This window comes from Apis cerana, linkage group LG10, assembly GCF_029169275.1.
Source record: "Apis cerana isolate GH-2021 linkage group LG10, AcerK_1.0, whole genome shotgun sequence".
Classification (NCBI taxonomy): domain Eukaryota; kingdom Metazoa; phylum Arthropoda; class Insecta; order Hymenoptera; family Apidae; genus Apis; species Apis cerana.
The window spans coordinates 8,383,853-8,401,184 of NC_083861.1; the positions used below are offsets into that span (position 1 = coordinate 8,383,853).

Here is a 17,332-nt window from a genome sequence, read left to right on the forward strand (position 1 = left end):
TATTATCTTATTTAATCTTTTTTATATCATATTATTCTAAAAAAATAAGATATAAATAAATATATGTAATATACATTACATTATATTACATTATAATTTTTATTTTATATAAAATATCAGTAATAAATGATATTCTTAAACTAACAATCACAATATTGATATCAATAATTAATATATTACATAGAAGTTCTATTTATAAGATATTTTACAACTGTGAAAAATATACTGTATATATAATTATATATAATTTAATTGAATATTATTGAAAACATAATTAATAGAATATACTATAAATTAATATGCTATGAAAAAATTCTATGCAATCAGAAATCATTTATAAAATACATAAAGATAAATTGTTATCTTTAATATTCATATGCATATATAAACGGATATTTTATTCAAATTGAACTTTAATTTATATTTATTTATATTCATAAAATATTGATAATCAAAGAAGCATTTATGAATAATCTCATTTTTTTTAAATTTAGATTTATCAGCTTTAAGTTATTCAATATTTCTATGTGAAATGTTTCATATTTTTTTATCATATTAAATTACATATTACGCATGCATTTATACATAAAACATATACATACATATATGTATATTGTATTAAAAATATATTTTAAAATTGAAAGATCAAAAAATAATTTAATTCTTATATATTTTTTTAAGTTTTAATTTTTATATGGTATAAAAATAAGAAAAAAAAAATTTGTAAGAAAATATGATATTAACTCTATATATAAAAATTATATATGCTATAATATTGTACTTTAACTTTGTTTTATATTTATAATTTGTTTTTTTGTTTATTTGTTATTAATTTATTTTTTTAATAATGATATATATTGATGATAATTTTAATAATGAATATATTTTCATAATTAATAAGGTTTTAATTATTTTTATAATTAAAACCTTTATCAATATTAAAATGAGATTGATTTAACATTAATTTTTTGCTTGCATTTGCTTATAATATAAATAATATAAATAATTATTTTCTTTTTTAAATTATTTAGCGGATCAATCAAGCATTAGATATTCATAAAAAATTTAAAATTTGATTTTATTCGCGAAACAATTACATCAGAAATGACTATCAAGGGCCTATTACTTTACATTAATTGCTCCATTAAAAGATGATACTTCATTGCGTTTGCGTCTCTGATGTGACGATTTACGAATAGATTTAACTTGACTTTGCCTCTCAAAACCCATTCGTGTATTTGTAGTAAATGTTACATGGCAACAACAACTTGATGGAAATAGGAAAGTGTCTGGAGACATTGAGCCATTTGACGATACAGACAAAAGTTCTCTTTGAATGAATTTTTGTTTACAAATTGATTTGTAACCTAAAGGAAGATTTCCTATTACATTACATGTGTCTTCTTTTCTACAAATAAAATACAAAATTTTATATCATTCTGAAATATATAATTTAAAAAAATTATAAAAAAAAATGCAATTTCAATACTTACTGACACACTTCAACTCGTACACCCTGTTTAAAATTTTCTTGATTCGCAACGTATTTCCATTCACTATCTTTATTTATTGCTGATTTAGGAAATACAACTCGCTCCTTAAATAATAAACAAATATTTGTATTAAATTTTAATTTAATCTTTATAAAAAAAAAAATGATGTTATTTATACATACATTTGACTGACAAAGAGGGCTGTCGTCCATGAAATCGATCCTCTGTGATATATCAGATAACTAAAAGGATAAAAAAATTTGTATAATAAATTGAAAAAAAATGATTAAAAAATTTAATATTTAAAAAAAAACAAATTTTTAAATATTAAATTATAAAATATTAAACAAATATTAAAAAAAATTTAATATAAGAAAAAAAAAAGACTTACTATATCTACAGTAGCCAAATATTTAATACTTTCGTTTCTTTGAATCGCAGTATTTACAACATTTTCAGGATAAGAGTCTACTTTTTCGCAAAAAGTAGATCCTCTACAAGAAGGTACTTTTTTTTGATCGTCAGGAAAAACAATTTGAGCATCTGATAACATACTTTCCCATGATAAATCTAGTAAAATATTGAAAATCAATTTTAAAATTATTAGAAATTAAATGTAATTTATGATTAATTATTGAAAAATTGTTTTATTGAAACATGTTGTTTCTCACTAATACTCCAAAAACATTATTTATATATAGCTATTTATAATTCATACTTTCTTTTTCTTGATTTCTTGACAAAATTTTGAATGATGCATTACTATCTTCATAATTTGAAGTGTATCTTTCTATCCTTCTTCCTTTTTTACTTTCAAAATCAATTTGTGTATTATTTTGATAATTTTGATGGGGATATGCGCAAATATTTTGGCTCATCTATAAAAAGTAAAAACCGAAATAAACAATTTTTATTGATTGTATATTTTTAGAAATATTTTTAGAAGTACTAAAGTTTTACTATTTTTGCAAAGAGTTACCAATTTTTATTTATATTTATTATATTTTTATGGTTTTTATTTTATTTATTAAGGTAAAAAAATTAAATTTTTCCCTCATATATTACTTTATCCTTTTTATTATTATTATTATTTATTATTATTATTGATAAATATTATATTATTCAAACTTCTAATTAAATATATAATATTTAACGATATTTTTTAATTGACTTAAATATGAAACTTTTATTTATTATATTATATTATATATTATTGTATATTTAAATAAAAAACAATATAAATGTTTATCAACAAAATAATATTCTAGAATTGCAGAATTAATATAAACATAAAGACAATCTATATGAAAAAAAAATATAATCATATAAACCAATGGCAAAAGAATTTTCAATGATAACGAAGTCATCGCAAAACATTTATTACATACACAATATTAATCGCTTATTCTATCTGAAAGTTGTATTATTTTTTATTTCAATTATTTCTATACAAATGTCAAAAAATATAATAATTTATTATCTTTAAAAAAAATAGAAATATATTTTTATTGTATCATATAAAATATTATCGTATTCTAAGAATTATAAATATCGTATTGAAATGATATTGAATATTTATGAGAAATACACACAATATCTTTCATTCTTTCCTCTAATTGTTAATCTTTAAATATAAAACAAAAAAAAATTGAAAGTAGAAAAGTTGAATCGAAAATTAATTTCATTTTATTATTTGTTCATCAAACTTTGTGACAAAATATTAACATAATCTATTTAATTTAAAATAAATTTATTTTGACTACTAATATTTCTATTACGCGACGATAACAAATCTCAGATTACGTAAATATAATGGACCGTACGTTAATTTTAGATGTTTTGTAATATTTTCTATGTTTAAAAAAATATAAAATTTTCTATTAATACAAATACAAAACTTTTTATTGATTCTAATTTATGTTACATTATAATTTTTTAAATAATTCTTTTTTTTCGATACTGCGGATGAATTGTTCAATCATAATGCAATTAAATTTCATTAATAATAGATACAATAGATATAGCATGTACGTATACGAAGTATCAAAATAAGAATTTGTTCTTTGTAAAACTGATTTAACGATATATTCTAAACGAATAATGGCAAAATATATGTAAATAATAATCTTTATTTTAAAATCATTATTTTATTTTAAGTAATCAGATTATTCATAGTTTTTAATTAATATTACACTATATTACTATATTAAACTATTAATAATATATATATATATATATCTATAAAAAATATCCTTTGCTTACCAGTTCTATTAAAAAACAAACTTCAATAAGTGCAAAAATCAGACCGCCGTATCTTTGTTCAGTATTTTTGTATTTAAAAATCATCTTGTTATTTTTAATACACAAAAAAATCGCGAAATTCACTGTTTTTAATCAAAAATTAAAAAAAAATATAGGTAATTATCACTTGTTTAAATTAATTTATTATATACTTTTTTTTTTTAATTAATTGAGTTCTAAAGAAAATAAATTCTCTTCGAGCAGTCAAATCACTCAATGATCCTACGCGTTCAACTGACCGCACGCGATTGACTTGTTCCGTTGTTCCATCAGAGAACTTTGTGTATACCAGGTGGAGTTCTCGTCACTCTAACGGCTTATAATCTTTAGCTTTAATGTCTTAAGAAATGGAGTGACTTCTACATATATATATTATATATTATTCATGCAATAAAAAATATAAATCATAATTTGCTTTATTACATTGATCATTAATAAAAATTAACCATTAATAAAAATTAAATAAAATTATGATCCATGTTTTAAAGTTTATTTTCATTTACATTTTCATAGATCGAACTAATATTTTTTTATTTATGTTATATTATTATAATTATATTATATTTAAATATAATATTTTTTGTTTTTTTATAAATCTCTTATAATAAAAATATTTATTTCTTTTTAAATTTTAATACCAATTTAAAAATATTCATTATCTATTATACAAAAATTAATATAAAATTTATTTATAGATTATCGTATTATTTATAAATAATAATTTAAATTATATTATATTATTTTATATTTTTAGTTTATATTTATATAAATCTATTATTGAGAACTAAACAAACACCCTGTATATATTTATATAGATAGTTTTAGAAATAGATCGACACAAATGATTTCTTTAATTTAAAAGAAAGTGCTGAATTTTGACCTCAACAGAAATATCTCCATTGTTATTATTGTCATTTATGTAGGTATATATACTTAAATAATAAAATCGTCAGATTTTATATTGTTAGAGTCGAGAGTTTCTAGGAAAGTTCAGGTAGTCCAGACTATTAACCAGTGACCCTTTTCTTTGTCTCTGGAAAATTTTAATATCAGTCAATTGGTTTTATAATTTAAATAGTATTATTTTTGTAGAATAGTAATAAATATTTAAAATATTATAAATGTTAAAGAATTCTTAGATAAAACTTAACAGTATAATTTTTATTAACTTTTATATTAAAATAATTTCTATTGATGATAAATTTATTTGAAAATTAAATCAATTGATTAATTCCTTCAATAGTTTATTCATTAATTTGACAGTATATAATTTAAGAAAAACGCGTATGAAATCAAATTAACTGAAATTTGTGTGCATGATATTCGATTTAAAACAATAATGTCCGATATAAAAAATGTTTTATCTCTATTATGTCAGCATTTAAATTTGTCAATTAATGTTATGATGAAACCTGAGTATTTTAGACAAGCAAAATTTAATGGCATGGATGAAAATATCGTGAGTGTTACGTACAATATCGCATAACCTTTATATAATATAAATTTATATTTTAAAATATTTATAAAATAATTATTTTTAATTTACAATTTTTCTTGTATCAGGACAAAGTATTTTGGAAAATATTAAATGTTTTAAGTTATTATGCTGTGAAAGAGAAACAAATTGAAACTAATTTTGAACAATATGGTAAATTTTTATTTTTATTGATTTTTATTGATTTTTGAAATCTTTTTACTAAATTAAAAGATACTTAATAAGTTAATTTTATTTTAGATACAATATGGGCTACTAAATTATATTTTGCATATTTACAATATCCAGCAATAGAGTTTTATGCTCTAACTGAACAAAATAAAAATAGCAGAGCATTATTATTAGCATTTGCATGGCTTCTTGGAACACAAAATATTTTGAATATTATCATTCAGATAAATCTTTCTAATAGCATATTAGCAAGAGAATTTTCATATTCAAATAATTTAGAAGTAATTAATTTTAAATATAAATGAAACAAAAGTAGCAATTAAAAAATATATATAATTTATGTATCTTTTAGAAAAAAGAAACAGAATGTTTTATACCAGAATCGATCATTGCACAAATTAACAATGTATTGTACTTAAATGGTAAAGTAAATTATAATATAAAAGAGATATCTGAATTGATTTCTGAGAGGACTAAATTAGTAAGCAAAATTCATGCTGCAAGCAATAAAATTTGTGGACTGCCACATCTAAGTGTATCAGAAGCAGCACTAATAAAACGTATTTCAACAATTAATAAAGATGTTCTATCTAATGAAGATAAAAAACATATAAAAGAATTATCCACTATTGCTAGTTTATTAAATATACATATGAAATGGATGAAGAAAGAACATATATTTTTTGAATGGATGGTAAGTAACATAAATATTTATTAATATTAATATAATATTCAAATATCTCATTTTATAAAATATTAAATTTATTAATTTTAATAAAATAATGATAATAAAAATTACAGATAACAGTAATACAAGAACACAATAAGTTACAAAATGTCAATTTAGAAGATATGGATTGGAATGAAGTTTCGAAGTTCATTTCCTTATTATGTTGTATAATTCAAGAAAAATTAGAAACATTATCATCTAAAGAGAAACCTATAAATTCTCTAGACTGTGAACGTAAATGCATTTCGCGTTTATTAAAAGTTCAAGATAATAATATAGAAATAGAAAAATGGTTAATGGAAATTTCTACCGAATTGAATGAAAAGACAGAAAATATAGCTAAAAAAAAAGAGAAACTTTTTAAGAAATTGGAAAAAATTTTACAATCAATCCCCTATTGTGTGCAAGTTTAATAGTAAAATAAAAATCCATACCTTCTTTTATGATTATTCAAGTATATTATTTAAAATATAAAATGTCAAAATTCCTTATTAATTCATAATATTATTTCAGTTTTAAATTTTAACAATTTTAAGTTTGTATAGGTATTGTCGACACTTGATCAACAACGCCAAATGACGAGATAAAAACATTGAAAATTGTCACTAAGAATATACCAATCACTGTCCAATTATTAGTCCGATCAGCTTTACACATTTGAGCATCGTCTTTAATATTATACTTGCTATTCCATATCAATCCTATTCCTACTGCAATTTGCAACAATAAGCTGGAACCTATTAGTACCAATGAAGGATAATAATATTGATGACCCCCATCGGTTTGTAAAACATAACGCAATTGATTCGCATTGGCAGACAAAAGAGCCAAATCCATCATCCCTTGAGCAAGCGTCTTTTTGTGTTGATAGATATTCACGTCAGGTATCGGTTGAAGAGGTGATCGTGAAAAAAATGGAGTTCTTGGATTTTCTGATATTCCCGGTTCACTTGATAAAAGACCACTATCTGTACCTCGATAATCAAATATAGGAGGATTAGTAGCTAATTTATGATTGTTAATTTCTGGACCAGCAGTCGGTCGTGGATTATTCGTATTGTCAGTTTCAGTCATATCAGAACGTATTCCAACAGTCATTTCCAATGATTTAGAAGCTAATGATTTTGGTATTTCATCACCAATTTCATCCATGTAAATAATTTCGTCGTTTTTATCGTTTCGTTGAGCCATAATTTAATTAATTTCAAATTCTTATTTTAAATAATATTATAAATTTGATTAACCATTATCTATACTTTCAATATTTTTCAGATAACAGTAAGTATAGCGAAAGGAGTATTTTGAAAATAATCTCTTGCGCACATGTAAGTTTCATAAAAAAATTTTTTTTTTTGCTTTCTTTCCGTTCATTCCTTTAATATGTAGAAAAAAAATTTTATATTATCCACTTTTATTGAATCTTAACACCATGAATCTTAACAATACATTACGTTTTTTATATTTTATGTGTGTTTCTTTGTACTTTTTATAATTATATTTTACGATTGTAAAATAATTATGATTAACGTTTAATGAATAACGTTTAAAAGCGAAAGCGACTTACTTGACTGAAAGGTTTTAATAGAATGCAACATTGCATTCATTCAATAAGAATTAGATGATTCATGAAAACGTCACATTTCCCTTGGATTTACCATTTATCTCAAGATTACATTTGTTGAAATTAATCATTTAATAGCACAATAGTAATATTTTTTTACACTATGTCAGTCCACTTTGTTACAAATAAAAGTAAAAATCACTTTCTTTTTCAAAATCTTTATTTAATATTCTTTTACAAAATCTATTAAATTCCTTATATATTTAATATTTATTTCATTAAGTTTTGATTAGTATGTTTACTTGTCACTTTAATAAGATTTAATAAGAAATAGTAAAAAGAAATGATTTAAGATTTACATATTATGTGCAACTGCCATGCATTCAGAAATATTTAAAGACGCGCTCTAATATTTTATGTCAAGGTTTTCGCAGTAGAAGGGGAATGGCATTGTTCCAATGAGATGATCAATATGTAACTATAAATAATATGTAAATCTGCAAAATCAAAAAAAACAAGATTAACAAAATCAAAACAAATTTTTTCAAACAATGATATAAATTTTATTTCTTCAGTTTTGAATAAATATTATTTAAAAAATGTACATAAAAAAAAATTCGCAGATCTTTATCTTCATTAATTTTATTTGAAAAATGTAATATTCGATGTACTTGGAAATAAACGGTAAAATTCCAAATCTGTAATTCTGAATAATATTGAATTCTAAGAAAATTGTATTATAAAAGCGGTTCATCATATTTTCTTAACATCATTGGTGATTCGAGATGCGAAGTGTAATGAATCTGTTACAAATACATCCATGTTCATGATATAACAATATGAAAAATTGTAGATAGTATCAGGAAGTTTTCCGAACGCTATTATTATATATTATAATCCAAGACATTTTACTTTGTAATTTGAATATAAAAATAATTTGAATATACGATCTTTATTTCTAAGAATATAGTTAGATTGATATAGTTAGATTGTTAAAACATTCTAAGTTTAAAATAGTTAAATAGTTTCATGTCTAGAGATCGTAATTAGATAATAGTTGAATAATTTGTTTATTGTAAAATATCTTCGATTTAAAGATTCATTTCCAAGATATTTATAATTCTGATATTATTTGAGCCAAAATTGATTCTTTATGTATGACTATATCTTGGTTATTGAGCTATTCCGTTGTCAAGCAAACAATCATTCTCGTTAATTTTAAGATCGGATATAGTATTCTTATCGTTATCGAGTTAAATTAAACATATAATCATAAATATAAAATTTATAATAAACCTTTTCCAATATTATTATTTTTATCATCTATTAGAGTTAAAAAGTTAACAGCTATTCGTATTTTTTACGGACTTTAATTTGTATACAAAAAATAAAGAAATGAAGACTGATAAATATGAAGAATCAAAAATGTTGCACTCATTGTCCGGGAAAATTAGTTCATCCAGAAAGCAACGAATTCCACGAATGTTGTCAACCACGATATATTTCGGGAAATTTAAGAATATCTTCTTTAAATAAACATGTGCCAAAGTGCTTCGGGAAAAAAGAAGTCAAGGAAGATCTTTCAAAACCATTATTACAGAATCGATCAGCTTGTTATGATCAATTTGCTATAGCAAGGAAGCTTCATGCAGAGAATTTAGAACATCAACCTCTTCCCGATAAAGTTGATGATTCTGTCTTCAAGAACGTAAGATTAAAGGAATCTTCTAATAAAGTTTTATCGACAAAATATTGTGATTATTGTAAACAAGAATTTAAAAACCATTGTATGAATGCAAATAAACATTATAGACCAGTTTTAGGTTGTAAAGAGCCTAAAACAAAAATGGATTTAGCTATTTGTTGGGAAACTCCAATAAATCCGATTTACGAAACACCTAAATCTACCCATATTGATGGTTCAGAAGGTGGAGTCGCGCCAGCCATATTTACTCTTGTTCAACATAATTCTACTTCTAAAGCTTCCGTTTATTCTGAAACAGTAAAGAATGAAAAAAGTTCTACATCTTACCGAGATCAATGCAAATTACAAGATTCAAATTATTGTTGCAAAAGTAAAGAAGAAAATGTAAAATGTAGTGATTATACTTGCAAGGATTTGAATGTGAATATATTGAAGAAGAATAAAATCGAAGAACAACCAAAAAAAGAAATGTTTAGGAAGTGTGTTGCTTGCAATATGAAAAATATTGATCCTAGATTGACTAGATCTGCTGTTGGATTAACATTAGGTACTGAAAATAATCAAAAAGATGAAAGTAAATTAACAATACCAAGACCAAAGACTCCTTTTGCTAAAAAATCTTTTTCTATCGATTCTTTGGTTCCTCCCTTTAGTATTGTTAATAGATATAGAGATGATGAATTTCCAGAACATTGGAGACTTATGTCAGTTTATCAACAATCATATAAAAATCCATACAGACGGAAAATTTATCGCAATTAAATTATACAAGTTAGATTTTAAATTATAAAATAATAGATTGTTAGAATTATAACAAATATTCTATTTTAAATCTTAATATAACGAACTTAAATTTTAATTTTTCAACCATTTAATGAATATTAAATTTTTAAAATATATTATTTTAAATTTATAATTTCTTACGTTGTATAGTACTTATATTAACATATTGCGGCATGAAATCGATTTCTAAATCTGGATCTATAAGAACACTTTGATTCAAATTTTCAAGAGCAACATTTTGCAAACGGTTTAATAAATCAGGATATGGTGCTATAAATCTCCGGAAGTCGTGGCGATATAACACATATATTTCACAAGTTTCCACCGCAATTATAGTTGCTATTCTATGCTCGGTATCCATTACCAAGGCGATTTCACCGAAATAACTTTCATCTTCCAAATGACAAATCTTTATATTTTATAAAAAAGAAAATATATTTTTTATCATTCATGAAAAAAAAAAGTCGATGAAACTATGATAATGGTAACATTACATACTTCTTTTCCTGCAGAATTGTAAACCGCTACTGTTCCGGAAGAAATGAAATATAAAGCTTCACCACGAGTGCCAGCTTTAACTATTTCATCACCGGCTATATAGATTTCGGATTGTAACGCTCCTGTTAACTGTATTATTATATTTTTTGGTAGATGCTTAAATAATTCTACGTTTTTAACGAATTTCAAATAATTATGCAAAATGATTTCCTAGAAAGAAGATTTTCATTAATAAAACATAATAATAATATTTTGCTATCTATTCTTACATAAAAAATTATTAAATTATAGTTTCTTATATTTCATATAATTATATATTAAAGAAGCTAATAATTTCAAATAATTGCATTTTCTATTGTAATTATAGAAAAACTTAAATGAACCTCCCGCAAATAAGGTGAAACTTCCTCAATGATTTTCTGATTTCTTTCGAAAACTTTTTTATTACGATAATGATAAAATGTTAATAAACGAAGTTGTAAAGCAGATGGAAGCTCTTTGTATCGCATATATTCTAACAACTGTGCTATTAGCTTCAAATTATGTTTAATTGTTATGTGAAACGTTGTTATTAATTGCGAGAATTGCGCTAAAAAAAAGATAATTATTATTTGTATTATTATAATGATAATATACAATAAAAAAACACTTACTTAATAAATATATGGCACCAATACATCCGATTATCATTAAGATCATATTTAATATAATATCTTCTTTCGTTTTCATATCTAAAAAATGGCAAGAACGAGAAAAAGCAATAAGCGAACGATGCAAGCACACTACATATTTTTTTACTCTTGTTTCCCTGTTTTGAAAATATGGTGAATTGATCCAAGACCTGAATATAAATGTAGAATGCATTATTGAAGAAATAAATATAGTAAAATGCAAATACTAACTCATTACTTAAAGTGCCTAGAACATATACAGATAGGGGAACATAATATTCTAGACAAGCAGCCCAGTGAATAGATAATATAATAACCACGCACGTTTCCAAAATTTTATACAATTGAAAATATATTCTGTATACCTAAAATCATAAAAATATTTGCAATTATTTTATAATTTTGTCATAATTTTATAATCAATCTAAAAATAACTAACGTCGTGAAGTCTTTTAGAACAAGCAAGAATATTGCGAATTCTTAATAATTTCATCATATTTAATGTAGCACAGTACCATACTGAGTTAGGTATAATAAAAATGAAGATTCCTATGGGTAATATGGGCAAAAAATCTATTAGGAAATAACTTTGCAAATATTTCCTGCATAAAAATAAAAATATCGATTATTGATAATTTATAATATCGTTCTATCAAATCATCATCATTTAATGATTAAAGTACCGTGCTACAATCATAGGATCAAGAACAGTAAGCTTCGTTTGATAATCATAATAACCCGTGAAGAACCACATAATAATGTCACATAAAAATACTATATTTATTATATCGTTAATCACAAAATAGGTAAAGAGATCATCAAAATAAAATGTGATGATTATTGGAGTGATCAGAAGAGCCACAAATGTGAATATAATCATTATTGAATCCCAAACAATTCTATAAAAATTAGAATAGTTTAATTATAAAAATAATTGAAAGGATCTATTTTAAAATCAACCTCAATGAACTAAAAGGATGTATCATGTAAGGATGTGATTTGAGATGTCTCGAAATTTCATAATTAACTGCAGTTGTACTTTTGACACACCAGCGAGTTAAAGGATGCTTTTTATATAAAACACGTTGTCTCATAAACCAACGACTCAACTTATCCAAAAACCGATTTCCTTTTCTGATAGCCATTATCTCATCTTCTTCTTTCGGTTGTTCACAGATATGCTCTGTAACTGGAATGTGCTACATAATATAAAATTATTGATTTTTCATTGAAATTATTAAAATTTCATTTTCATTGAATTATAAAAATAAATATTTAAATTTTAAATATTATAATATTGATAAAACTATGAATAACTAACTATTATAAAATTATATAAATTTCATTAAGTAGAGTTTCAATTTACCTCCAAAATTGGCGCTTCCGTAAAATGGGGGACAAAAGCCATTAAATCCATCCAGCTGATTTGTTGTTTTGACAGATCAGCTGATCAGTAGATATAAGTTGTCGAAGAGAAATGATTTCTATGTATATATATAATTATAAATTATTTATTGATTAAAACTAATCAATGGCTGTGTAAAAAAAATTATTTTTTTTTAAATATTATGTTCAAAAATTATCAGAATATATATACATTTATAAAAATAAATAGAAAAATATTGTTTACTTGTAATTATGTTTCGATGAATCAAGCGGTATAATGATAGTATCGAAGTAAGAATATTAAAAATGAAATATAATTAACCAGTTTTGTGATAAATATTATGTATTACATAGCAAATCAGAACTATTATATTTATAGCGTGATTTTAATATGAGCGAAAAGCACGTGACTATCGTAAAACAACTGTAATACATTTGAGCAATGATTTGATTGTTATATGAATATTTAGTGTAAAATCATAAATTAATATCTTCATAAGTATACCATTCATTGGAACGAAATACTTACGATTTTTTATTAACAATTTTTATTATGGCGATCATGTCTGACGGCAAAACTCGTATGAGTAATATGTCAGATATGGATAATTTTCAATTACCTATAGATGTAAGTCTTTATTATCTACATTTAACTTGAATCTTATTTTTATTTAAATTATTTTTTCATTTATATTTTTTTCTTTACATAAATACATAAACTTTCACAAAATAAATGATTATAACCTAACTGAAAATATTTATTTAAAAAAATAATTATCAACAATTATAATTTAATTTAATTTAATAAAAATTTAAATATAAGTTTTTATGATAATAACAATATATTTTGTGGAGAATAATTTCAAATTATCTTATATATTTATTCCTTTCAGATAAATTATATGTAATTTTATTGATTAAGTCTATTTTAATTTTAGGTAATTATACATATATTATCATATTTGTCTACATCTGATAGAATGTCAGCAGGATTAGTTAATCAAACATGGCATGAAGCATCTCTTGCCATGAAATTTTTGGATCAAGAAGAATTAGTACTTGGTCGACCACATGCAGATAATTTAAATGAAGTAATAGAACTTCTACAACATTCTACAAGACCATTTTATCACTTTGTTTTTCGAGAAGTAGAATTAAAAAGGAATATGCCTATTTGGGATCAATATGGACCTCATATGAAAAGTCTAGTATTGGTAAAATTAATTTAATTATTAATATTATTATATTAAAATATATATGGAAATTATTTTTAATTTTATAATTATTATTAATTTTCAGTTATGTTGTGATTTAAGTGAAAAAACACTTGTAGAAATTTTTAAATGCTGTAAGTCTTTAAAAATATTACGCATTAATGCTTGTAGAGAATGTCTAATGTCTGGTAGGCTTCTAGAAGATGAGAATGATATAAAAGAACTCTCAGAAACATTTAAAAATGTCCAAGAACTTAGTCTTGGTTATAATCGTTTTCTAAGTGATGCTCTTTTTAATAGACTAGTTGCTATTTGTCCAAATTTGGAATCTTTAAGCCTCATAGGCTGTCAAATATCTTTCCATTATGGATTGTATAAAAAATTTTACCCTCAAAATATCAGTTTTTCTGAGGCTTCAAAATCAATTTTAACTTTTTTAAATACATTACAATATCTTAAGCAACAAGCACATAAATTGAAACATCTAAATTTTGGTTATACTTTGATTGATGGAAATGCTTTAGCTACTTTGTCAGCTTTACAAGATCTAAAATTGGAATCTCTGATGTTACAAAGTTGTTATCAATTAACTATAGAAGGCATTAAAGGATTAACACAATATCAAACTTATTTGAAAATTCTTGATATCAGTTTCTGCGTACGTATTACAGATGCTAGTTTACTTTGCATTTGTAAAAACTTAACAAAATTGGAAACGCTCAGAATAAAACGATGTCGTGCTGTAACTGATATTGGTATAAAATATATTAAATTATTAAAAAATTTACAAGAACTCGATATTTCGGAAGATGAATTACTTACCGGTGATTGTATTACTCATGGTCTTTGTTCTGGTTATAATATAGATGACAATAATATAGAACAAAACATTGATTCTGAAAATATTAATTTTACTTCATCAGAAAAAAATGATATCATAGAAGAAACAACAAGAAAAGAGAATATGCGAGTATTATCAGCAAATGCTTTGCATCTTCATGAAGAATCAGTTGAATGCATAACCAAATCTTTCCCTAATTTAAGACAACTTGAACTTAGCTATTGTTTTAACGGTGTTACTGATAAAACAATACAGGTATGTGAAAGTCATTTTATTATTATTATTTTATATTAATATTAAATGCATTTCATGAAAAGGATATTATTTGTAAAAAACGAAAAATATGATAAAATGATAGATTTTTAATAGATTTTATGCTGATTATTTTCCTGAACTTTCAGGAATTACTAAAACTTAAGAGAGTCGCTGTAAATCATAAATTTTTGTACCAGCGATGATGCTCATGCATATAAAAGTAAGTTTATCTTTTATAGATGATATTCAAGGAGCTTGTACATTTACAAACATTAAAAATAAGCCATTGTGATGAGGTCAGTGACGCTGGCTTAACGGGTATGGGTACTGGTAACCATGAATATGTCGAAAAAATACAAGTTGTACATAAACCAGAATTTACAGAATCTAGACTTAGAATCAGTTTGCGTTCAAAAGCTGAAGAAGAAATAGTACGCGATGCTGATCGAAAACGAGAAATTATGCATCTTTGTGAAAATGTATTTCAACCGTTAAATCCATTTTCTGGCTTCTCTTTAATCAGGCTCAAATGCCTCCAAGAACTTGATCTTTCTGGTTGTAATAGAATTACTGATGTCAGTTTAAAACACGCATTCGCTTTTCCAGAATTAAAAATCTTAAATTTAAGTCAATGCCAACAGGTACGTGTTAAATAATTCAAATAATGTATAAAAAAAAACATAATATATAATTTATTATATATATATTATTTTTTACTATAGATTACACATATTGGATTGGATTATTTATCGAAAAATAATCCAGCCATCGAATATTTAAATTTAAATCGGTGTTATAATATATCGGATATTGGTATATCGTATCTTGCACAAAGATTGCATAGATTGAAACGACTTCTCATCCAGGTACTTTTATAATTAAAAATTAATTGTTATATTTTTAATACAAGAATATAATATTGATCTTTTTTTACAGGGATGTTCGCAACTCACGGATCACACTCTCGATTCTATTAAATTGTATTGCAAAAGTTTACATTATTTAGATGCACGTTATTGTCGGGGAATGTCAGTGGCAGGTCTTCAGAGTTTATCACATTTATTATATGTAGATTGGCATAAACACACAGATGTTGTATCTACAGAAAATGAAATATTACCACCACCAGCTCCGCCTTTACCATCATTACCATCTTTACCATAGAGACGGCTTCAATATTTTCTTTCGCATTTTAAGGATAGGGTAAGGGAAAATTGAAGTATTATTTTAAAAGCTGACTGTAAATTATGTGATAGATTTAATTCAATAGAAAATTTTTTATTCAATGTTTGCATAAATATTAATTGATGTTTGACATTATGTGTATGTAAGAAATTTCACATATATTAAAATATTTGCATAGAAATTTTAAATTCTGTACATATGGAATATATATAATACGAAAAAATTTTGGTATGCATATTAATATATAATTTAATATATAAATATTTAACAATGATTATAAAACTTTTAAAAAAATTTGTATAGGATTTAAAAAAAAACAATTTAAATATATTGCAAAAAGAGAATATTTATTAAGTATTCAACATAAAATGTAAGCTAATTAAATGAGTATATTTATAGAATATTAAATGATAATACAATTTTAACTAAGTGCAATAAATCAGCCAAAATATAATTTATAGAATATAACTTTTCATTAATTTTTAAATAAATAATATTGAAAATAACATTACTTAAACTATTACTAATTAATTTAGAATTTTGTAACAAATTTTATTCTGTTTTATAATACAATGTAACAATTATTATTATTTATAGTAATTACTATATAGAAATGATAAAAATAATAATTATGTACAAAATTTTATATGCAAGTTAAGAATTCATTTGTATTTTTTGATATTTATTTAGATATTGTCAAAAATCATAAGAATTCTTAACTTAAAAATTTTTATTAAATCAAAAGATTTAAGAAAGTTTAAATTAAACTTAAATTTGAATAGATAATAATTGTAATTTAAAAAATAGAAAATATTTTTAAATAAATTTTTATATATAAATTAATATTTATAGTACAAAATAATAATTATTGTACTAAAATTTAACTCATAATAGATAATTACTATATTATATTATACTATATTATAAAATTTAAATCGAAATATTTTTGTCAAAATACTGCCATTAAAAAAATTATAAAATAAATATAAATATAATTTAATTAATATAATATAGTTTCTACACTATTTTATTGAATAGATATT

General features: G+C 23.1%; 5 protein-coding genes across 19 annotated transcripts; 2 read left to right on the plus strand and 3 right to left on the minus strand.

Annotated features, from left to right (window-relative positions):
- Positions 1 to 1,059: 1,059 nt before the first annotated feature.
- LOC107993108 (uncharacterized) lies at positions 1,060 to 9,048 on the minus strand. Of its 2 annotated transcripts, none has more exons than XM_062080103.1 (6): positions 7,755 to 9,048; positions 2,212 to 2,371; positions 1,885 to 2,063; positions 1,676 to 1,735; positions 1,494 to 1,597; positions 1,060 to 1,408 (listed from the first exon to the last, which is right to left on the minus strand). In XM_062080103.1, the coding sequence occupies exons 1-6, from the start codon at positions 7,788 to 7,790 to the stop codon at positions 1,123 to 1,125; spliced, it is 825 nt and encodes a 274-aa protein (XP_061936087.1). In that variant the 5' UTR covers positions 7,791 to 9,048; the 3' UTR covers positions 1,060 to 1,122. The 2 variants fall into 2 exon arrangements, with proteins under 2 accessions (XP_061936087.1, XP_016904815.1); XM_017049326.3 differs by lacking the exon at positions 7,755 to 9,048 and adding an exon at positions 3,756 to 4,187.
- LOC107993106 (tubulin epsilon and delta complex protein 1-like) lies at positions 4,581 to 6,639 on the plus strand. Of its 3 annotated transcripts, none has more exons than XM_017049325.3 (6): positions 4,581 to 4,713; positions 5,173 to 5,253; positions 5,358 to 5,442; positions 5,530 to 5,741; positions 5,813 to 6,154; positions 6,262 to 6,639. In XM_017049325.3, exons 2-6 carry the CDS (start codon positions 5,197 to 5,199, stop codon positions 6,601 to 6,603), a joined length of 1,038 nt encoding a protein of 345 aa, XP_016904814.1. In that variant the 5' UTR covers positions 4,581 to 4,713; positions 5,173 to 5,196; the 3' UTR covers positions 6,604 to 6,639. The 3 variants fall into 3 exon arrangements, with proteins under 3 accessions (XP_016904814.1, XP_016904813.1, XP_028520264.1); XM_017049324.3 differs by having other exon boundaries at positions 4,583 to 4,713; positions 5,058 to 5,253; XM_028664463.2 differs by having other exon boundaries at positions 4,593 to 4,713; positions 5,212 to 5,253.
- On the minus strand, positions 6,202 to 7,755 carry LOC114576896 (ninjurin-A-like). Its single transcript, XM_028664464.2, has one exon. The coding sequence runs from the start codon at positions 7,379 to 7,381 to the stop codon at positions 6,722 to 6,724; it is 660 nt and encodes a 219-aa protein (XP_028520265.1). The 5' UTR covers positions 7,382 to 7,755; the 3' UTR covers positions 6,202 to 6,721.
- LOC107993105 (potassium/sodium hyperpolarization-activated cyclic nucleotide-gated channel 1) lies at positions 7,954 to 13,454 on the minus strand. Of its 12 annotated transcripts, none has more exons than XM_062080095.1 (13): positions 13,324 to 13,454; positions 12,775 to 12,892; positions 12,369 to 12,607; positions 12,092 to 12,307; positions 11,848 to 12,010; positions 11,640 to 11,773; positions 11,391 to 11,545; positions 11,121 to 11,326; positions 10,738 to 10,947; positions 10,381 to 10,648; positions 9,865 to 10,006; positions 9,660 to 9,745; positions 7,954 to 9,586 (listed from the first exon to the last, which is right to left on the minus strand). In XM_062080095.1, exons 2-12 carry the CDS (start codon positions 12,823 to 12,825, stop codon positions 9,673 to 9,675), a joined length of 1,857 nt encoding a protein of 618 aa, XP_061936079.1. In that variant the 5' UTR covers positions 12,826 to 12,892; positions 13,324 to 13,454; the 3' UTR covers positions 7,954 to 9,586; positions 9,660 to 9,672. The 12 variants fall into 12 exon arrangements, 10 of the variants coding, with proteins under 10 accessions (XP_061936079.1, XP_061936076.1, XP_061936078.1 ...); XM_062080092.1 differs by having other exon boundaries at positions 11,391 to 11,578; XM_062080094.1 differs by having other exon boundaries at positions 11,391 to 11,578; positions 12,775 to 12,943; positions 13,324 to 13,435.
- Positions 13,286 to 16,390, plus strand: LOC107993104 (F-box/LRR-repeat protein 2). The gene is made up of 6 exons (XM_017049318.3): positions 13,286 to 13,422; positions 13,733 to 14,008; positions 14,094 to 15,104; positions 15,344 to 15,745; positions 15,827 to 15,970; positions 16,041 to 16,390. Exons 1-6 carry the CDS (start codon positions 13,348 to 13,350, stop codon positions 16,266 to 16,268), a joined length of 2,136 nt encoding a protein of 711 aa, XP_016904807.1. The 5' UTR covers positions 13,286 to 13,347; the 3' UTR covers positions 16,269 to 16,390.
- Positions 16,391 to 17,332: the final 942 nt, after the last annotated feature.

Coding starts and splice junctions, on each gene's coding strand:
- LOC107993104 (XM_017049318.3), top strand. CDS start 13,348: ATGGCGATCATGTCTGACGGCAAAACTCGTATGAGTAATATGTCAGAT. Junction 13,423..13,732: donor ATTTTCAATTACCTATAGAT/GTAAGTCTTTAT, acceptor TTTTAATTTTAG/GTAATTATACATATATTATC. Junction 15,105..15,343: donor TTACTGATAAAACAATACAG/GTATGTGAAAGT, acceptor TATCTTTTATAG/ATGATATTCAAGGAGCTTGT.
- LOC107993106 (XM_017049324.3), top strand. CDS start 5,134: ATGTCCGATATAAAAAATGTTTTATCTCTATTATGTCAGCATTTAAAT. Junction 5,254..5,357: donor ATGGCATGGATGAAAATATC/GTGAGTGTTACG, acceptor TTCTTGTATCAG/GACAAAGTATTTTGGAAAAT. Junction 5,742..5,812: donor CATATTCAAATAATTTAGAA/GTAATTAATTTT, acceptor TGTATCTTTTAG/AAAAAAGAAACAGAATGTTT.
- LOC107993108 (XM_017049326.3), bottom strand. CDS start 3,839: ATGATTTTTAAATACAAAAATACTGAACAAAGATACGGCGGTCTGATT. Junction 2,372..3,755: donor TTTGTTTTTTAATAGAACTG/GTAAGCAAAGGA, acceptor TACTTTTTATAG/ATGAGCCAAAATATTTGCGC. Junction 2,064..2,211: donor AAGAAATCAAGAAAAAGAAA/GTATGAATTATA, acceptor ATATTTTACTAG/ATTTATCATGGGAAAGTATG.
- LOC114576896 (XM_028664464.2), bottom strand. CDS start 7,381: ATGGCTCAACGAAACGATAAAAACGACGAAATTATTTACATGGATGAA.
- LOC107993105 (XM_062080092.1), bottom strand. CDS start 12,825: ATGGATTTAATGGCTTTTGTCCCCCATTTTACGGAAGCGCCAATTTTG. Junction 10,948..11,120: donor TTTCACCTTATTTGCGGGAG/GTTCATTTAAGT, acceptor TCTTCTTTCTAG/GAAATCATTTTGCATAATTA. Junction 9,746..9,864: donor ATATTCACATTCAAATCCTT/GCAAGTATAATC, acceptor TTACTGTTTCAG/AATAAACGGAAGCTTTAGAA.